The sequence below is a fragment of the Sinocyclocheilus grahami genome, unplaced genomic scaffold (genome assembly GCF_001515645.1).
Source record: "Sinocyclocheilus grahami isolate Dianchi unplaced genomic scaffold, SAMN03320097.WGS_v1.1 scaffold67.1, whole genome shotgun sequence".
Classification (NCBI taxonomy): Eukaryota; Metazoa; Chordata; class Actinopteri; order Cypriniformes; family Cyprinidae; genus Sinocyclocheilus; species Sinocyclocheilus grahami.
In genome coordinates, this window is record NW_015505246.1 from 2,235,805 (window position 1) to 2,242,852 (window position 7,048).

The following is a 7,048-nucleotide window of genomic DNA, read 5'->3' on the forward strand; positions in this document are numbered from 1 at the left end:
TCACCCTGGCTTCAAACCTGGGGAAGCGGAAGTCAAATGAGTGGGAAATGAACCAGAGAACTTTCATTTCCATTTCACCATTTGTCCCGTCACAAAAAGTGCCTCTGGGGTCGGCAGGATCGAGTCCCGTTGTCATTCGGTCTCCTGCAAGGCTATTCTCAAAGCCTCCGCACACCGCACCATACATCTATCTGTCAGATAGTCTCTTATGAGGTAATAGGAAAACCATACATTTCCTTCCTCGCAGAGTAAAAATAGAGCACTTGTTGCAATGCCTCACCTTCTGGCCCAGTCGTGATGACACTGCGTGACATAGTGCTGCTCCTTTATCATGTCTTTGTTCAATTCATAGTTAAAAGAAGGGATTTACTGAAGCTATAATTTTAGTCCCAGCATCACTTTAATGCATTCTGTGAACCGCAGCAACAAAGCGTTTTCTCTTTTAAATCCAGAGTCCTAAAGTTGAACCCTTAACCAGTGCACAACATTCATCAGTAAATATGTTGTCCCACCTAATGATCCATTAAAGCAGGATCTGATTAAAAGCCTCGGTGGATTTCTTCACACACATTAGAATGAGTGTAATATTCAGAATGATCAGGTTCCATACAATAAGTATGGTGTATATAGTACCATATAGTAAGTACATGTAGTTAAATAATATTACTCAGTACTTAAATGTATAATTACACTGTAACAAGGACACCTTAAAATAAAGTGTAACTGCTTTCTTCTTTAGAACACAAAATATGATGTTTTGAAGAATAGTTTGATTATTTTTGTCCTAATGAAAGTTGAAGTCCAAAATAACATTGTTCCCCATTGACTTTCATTGCATGGACAAACAACACTGAGAAGAAAGGTTGGCACTCACAACATGAGGATGAGTAAATGATGACAGCATTTTCATTTTTGGGTGAAATATCACTTTAAGATGACCATCAGTGTTGCCAAGAATTATAGGTGGGATTGAGTCCAACTGTGGCCACCTGCAATTTCGAGTGCTGGGTCAAAGTTGGATCTTTATGCTGACTGACATGCAGTTATGAGATCGTTCTTTTTCAGCATGGGTAGCTTTTGGTCTCAAATGCTAATAGAGGGGCGGCCGTCTATTGTCCGGTTGACTGTTTTCTGGCTGTTCCACGTTTTGACTTGCCCCTGTCTTACCTGTGCCAAAGCCCTGTAATTAAATGCTTATTGGAGGCCAGGCTGGAAGGAGGCTGTGAAGGGGAGGTGAGGAGTTCAGCGTACACCTGGGTTGATGCGATGCTGTCTGCACAGCTCTCATAAGCAGGAGTCTCTCATGTAGCTCAAGGGGAAAGTGAAGAGAAAATTCCCATTAGCTGCACCATCAGATGTTGTTTAAAGGTTCTGACTGCTGGGTATGTTGAGATGAATATTACAAAAGTCTGTCGTGGTTCATTATCTGTAAAGTCATGAAACCATAACCAATAGCAATCAGATGATAATTATTTTAATGTTATGACCAATAACTTTTGTCTATTATTCAGTGGTAGTCAGTGGGCTCCAATGTTGTTTGGTTCCTGATGTTCTGCAGAAAATTGCATACAGTTGAGCAAATAATAACAGAATTCACATTTTGGGATAGACTAGCCTTTTAATATATCAATTTCGATGAATTCATTTTTTGCAAATTTATCATGCATCCCTATCCGTAATGTGATATGTTTTCCATTGTGGTTGCATTATCAAATTGTGACAATTAGCATTGCTCTATCATGGTATGTGGTCTAAGATAAGTGGATCTAAAGGTAAAAATGCTGAAAAAATGTCTTTGTCATATTTGGCTAAAAGGAATATATGTGACATTTGCTCGTCAAGAATGTCATTTTCAGCCAGTCATGCCAATGAAAGTTATTTCTGAGAAATCGGCCTCCTAGTGGCTTACTAGTTGTTGCTGCATTTTAGGCTGTGATGGGGTAAGTGTTCTAGCTTAAAAATAAGCCTGTTGTAAGCTGCAAGCTACCGTTGTGTTGAACTCTGAGGTTCTCCACAGCAGAACTCCTCTCCTCCTTGTGGCCATATGTTTTAGAGATAACTTGGAGAGCTGATTTGTGGAAACACTGTTTTCCATGGGTTATACATCACTTTTGTCCCCTTCACTGATTGGTGTTCCTGTGTGAACGTTCAGACACATAAAGTTCCAATATTGGGATAGTTCACCCATAAATTAACATTTTGTTATCGTTTACTCGCCTTCACATTCCCAAAATTGTCTTTGACCCCATTGACTTTCATTACATGAACAAAAACAGTTGACATGTTTTTCGAAATATCTTTTTTTTGTGTGTTCCACAAAAGAAAGAAAGTGTTTGGAACTAAATTTTTTGTGTTAGAACAACCTCTCTGGTTGTCTTTTTGCTGCTTGAGAAGCTTAATCACACAGGTTCACACCTGAAGTGACACTGCTTTTCCGTGGAATGTCTTCAGTCGTCTTGTTTCCGGGAAGGCGCGGTTGGAAACGTGAGCTACTGAAAAGGCTGTTGCCACATTTTAATTTCTTTACCATTTTCCCTATTAACGGTCGTGCTACTTGATGGAAAATACTGAAGGCCACCATTTATATCAAAAGGGATTGAGTTTCTCTTCAGCTCCTTGCAGCTCCATCTCCTTGGTGGTATCCCGTGCCCTTTTCCTCGTCCTTCTGTTCTCCACGGCCACACTGTTTCACAGTCTAATTACAGGTCAATTAAGGGCTTTCTCCAGCCTTCTGCCACTCCGGCCCAGGAGGCTTAGAGGCCCGCAAGAGTGGGAGTGAAAGAGATATCATTTCATGTGGAGATCAGGCGAGAGCCCCTTTCAAAGAAGGGATTGAGGAGGAATCCTGAAAGAGAGAAAGCCACCCCACACCTCCCAAAAAAGGAGCCTACTGGGACAGGGGCCAAAGGATTATGGGAATATTCATGACCAGATAAAGAGAGAAGACCTATGAATGGATGTGTCCAAAAGCTCATCTCTTAGGTAAACAGGGGTCTAAATGGAGTTTGGACCCTGTTCTCGGACTCACAGAAGCAGGGGAAGGAGCAGTTCTCTCTCCTGTGTCACATTTCCGAGGCGCTGAAAAGACCGTCTTGTTTTGACCTTTTTTTAGCCGTCATTCTGCATTCCTCCATGTGGAACAAACAGATGGCGACCAGAAATAAATATCTGTTTCTCACAGTCTTTTCACACACTTTAAGCCCATATACACAAGTTCACATCATCCTTAGCTGTCCATTCTTCTTTAAAATGTTATTGGCTGTAAACGTACGCGTTTTCAATTTGACAGTTTCCACGGACTTGCGGTTGGCCCATGCAGCATAGTAGCTTCCATCACGTCCTTCTTCATTCATACCATGTCTAGAAGTTTTCTGTCTCTATTTGTGTATTATAAAGTTTTTTTGATGAATAAAAATGGTACAACCATTACTATGCTGGTTTCAAAACAAAGCAAGCCAGAAGTTTCATTAATAAATTAACAAAAATATATCCAACAGTATATAAATACTGGGGATGCACAATGCAGCGGGTAAAATAAGTATTGAATACGTCATCATTTTTCTCAGTAAATATATTTCTAAAGGTGCTGTTGACTTGAAATTTTCACCAAATGTCGGTAACAACCCAAGTAATCCATACATGCAAAGAAAACAAAACAAATAAGTTCAGAAATTAAGTTATATGGAATGACACAGGGAAAAAGTATTGAAAGCAGTAGCTAGAAAGCAATCCTGCCCCTAGTCGGTGGGAATTAATATTAGCTGGTTCAGTCCCAACACCTACAGTACCAGGATGATGAAGATGAAACAAGGGTGGACATTTTAGCAAGACAATGATCCCAAACACAGCCAAGAAAACTCTCAATTGGTTTCAGAAAAAGAAAATAAAGCTGCTAGAATGGCCTAGCCAATCAACTGACTTGAATCCAATAGAAAATAAGAACTAAAGATCAGAGTTCATCGAGGAGGCCCACAGAACCTTCAAGATTTGAAGATCACACCTGAGCAAGGCATACGACTAGTTTCTCCGTACAGGAGGCGTCTTGAAGCTGTCATTACCAAAAAAGGCTTTTGTACTAAGTATTAAATAAATTTCAGTAGTTCAGTACTTTTTCCTGGGTCATTACATTTTATTACACAGAACTTAATTTCTGAACTTATTTGTTTAATTTTCTTTGTATGTATGGATTACTTGGGTTGTTACCGACATTTGGTGAAAATTTCATGTCAACAGCACTTTTAGAAATATATTTACTGGGAAAAATAGTGATGTGTTAAATACTTATTTTACCCGCCGTATATGGGGCCTATGTTTTATGTTGTTTAATCAATTGCAGATATTTGATATTTATATTCTGATATTATTTATTATTTATTTAACTTTTTTCTTTAAGTATAAAATATTTAAGTATTACATAAAAATTTATAATTTTTATTTATAATATAATAATTTATAATGTTTATAATAGCGATGTATAATTTATAATTCCCTAAAATTTACATAATTAATATTATATTATATTCAGCCAAAACATGTTATCACTTATCAGTTAATTGGTAAATATCAGTGAATCTTTAATAAATGCATGCATCACTGACATAGTTAGATCAAGTATCCCCAAATTGTTCAGATGGAATGAATTTTATGAATCTTTTCCTGCTGCTATCCTTAATTTTTCAAAAAAGACCACAGGTGGCTTGAGTTTCATCTCCACACCTGCCGTGTCATAAGGCCCTCTCCAAAACCTAATGCCTGTTATATTCGCTAACCTTCACCATTACTCTTTATGTCCCTAGGCACAAAAAAGATATTCAGTCTAAGCAACGAGATTGCGTATGTGTGTGTGTGCAGAAGGTGCTGAAGGGTCATGTTTCCAGGCTTCAGAATATTTGTGAAAGTTGGTGTTTGTACGTGTGTGCATGTGTGTGGGTCATGGGTATTGTATTTCAGACCTTAAGAGATGTCAGATGTCCACAAAGGCTGTCTTATTTCTTTCATCCTACACCTCTGAGGAGAATGGGGAATCCCCACACCACACATACACCTAAAACGGCTGCACAAGCCTCAGATGACAGTATTTAGTTACAGCCACAAACTTGTAGACCAGTGTCCACTTGAAAAGCCCAGTTAAACTGTTGTCATATGAGACTTTAGATTGTTTGTTCTCACACTATTAGGCCACAAATGGTCTTGCGTGCATACATAACATACATAATAGATCTGTTCCAAAACCTACTGAGCTGCCTTGCTGCCAACTGGTCAATGAAACTCACAAGTGACCGATTTGGAAATCACTTCAGGTTCTCAACTAGACTCTCAATTGAATCCAATGCAACATTATTTAAAAATTATTTTGCACTACTTTTACTTTAAAAAAAAAACATTTTTTAAACTTTTTTAATTTTTTAAACGTATTTCATTTTATGTGTTTTTTTTGTTGTTGTTTTTTGTGGATGGATCTCACCAAACCACCATATCTGGTGTTTCCTATCTCATTATTTTTTTTTATTTAAATAAATATTTTAATTTAAAAATGGTCAAATATTTTGAAAAAAAAAAACAACAAAAAAAACAATATATTATTATTATTATTTTTTTATTTTTATTTTTTGTTCACTTTTGGAATAATTTGTGACCTGGACCTCATTGTGGGATTCACCCATGCAAGAACATTAATTGTAAATAGAGAATGAAACTGAATTTCAGATTTGACACCTTTTCATTACCTTTGCCACACTCTTTCACATAGTTAAAAGTTGTCACCCATTCCCACTCCTCCTCCATGACTCCCTGAAGGGGACAGGCTTTGAAGTAGCATGTGGAGGTGAGGAGGTGCAATAGAACACCACCTCTTCATCATCTGCTCCTCAACCGCATGCACCTTTGAGTGCTGAAATGTCAGTGGCCACCATCTGCTGTTTGAGTGTCAAAGAATGTACCCACAGTGGCACTTGACACGACCTGATACTTTATCTGCAGAAAAACCTAGAAATATCTGTATGCATTTGAGTCCACTTGAAAGTGCGTCTTTGCAATGATGTGGCCAGGTTAGGGGTTTTCCCAGGAGAAGCTTGAACTTGAGAAGACTTGTGAATTCAGTCAAGTTCAGCGCAGGGGAGATGAAATGGTAATTCTGTGCCATTGAAATGGCAGCATTATTAGTATATGATTTACTCACATTTGCATTTCTCTTTACAGAAAAAGTACGTGAAATTCAGGAGAAACTTGAAGCTTTCATTGAAGCTCTTCACAAAGAGAAATAGAGCAGTAGGTGGTTTTTATTTCTACTGCATGGTTAAAGAGAGAATTTGAGTCAAGTCGTTAATGATTCAATGTATCATTGATTAATTATTAATATTTAAATAATTATTATTAATTCTATTTGATGATATTATTTAATAACTTTTATAAATATATAATTTGTATATTTTTTTTATAACTCTATTTGAAAATATTATGAAATTAGGGCTGCCAAAGTAACACATTAACTAGAAAAAATGCTAAAACAACTAAGAAATTCATCAATGGATAGCCCTATATATACAGTCCAACCAAAAATTATTCATATAATTTTTGATTTTTTTTTACTAGTTGGTGCAGGACACTATAGTTCATTTATGTAAGTGAGGATAGCAAAATTAAGTAAACTGACATATTATACTCTCAAATTCTTCATACAGTGGACTACCAGTAAAATTTATAAAAAGTTGTGACCAAAAATTATTCAGACACTTTGACCTGACCATGTTTTGCTTAAGTGTTTTTCTTTCATTACTAATGCAACCTTTTTACACCACAAACTGAACAAAATTAAGCATTGCTTGGTAATTGGTTGACCTAAATTGGTATTGTCTAATTGTGTACTTAAATTTAACAACTGACAACTGTTCAACCTAATTAATTTGTGAGACAGTCTAACAGAAGGATGGCATTATCAAGATGAATTTGTTCTGACACCGTTTAACTCTGAGTTCTTGGCTTATTTTATTACCATTTTCTAAACTAGCGAATAAACTGTGACGATGTGAGAAATATTGAAGGTGTCTGA

At 36.9% G+C, this 7,048-nt stretch overlaps 1 protein-coding gene across 3 annotated transcripts in view; it reads left to right on the forward strand.

Annotated features, from left to right (window-relative positions):
* Window positions 1–6,263, forward strand: part of LOC107585173 (dynamin-like 120 kDa protein, mitochondrial) — a 42,154-nt gene extending 35,891 nt beyond the window's left edge. For 2 of the 3 annotated variants that reach the window (XM_016272078.1, XM_016272081.1), the window contains one exon: window positions 6,199–6,263. In XM_016272078.1, the coding sequence (XP_016127564.1) occupies window positions 6,199–6,263 (65 nt within the window). The remainder of the gene's footprint in view (window positions 1–6,198) is intronic. The other variant, XM_016272079.1, reaches the window with a different exon arrangement.
* Window positions 6,264–7,048: the final 785 nt, after the last annotated feature.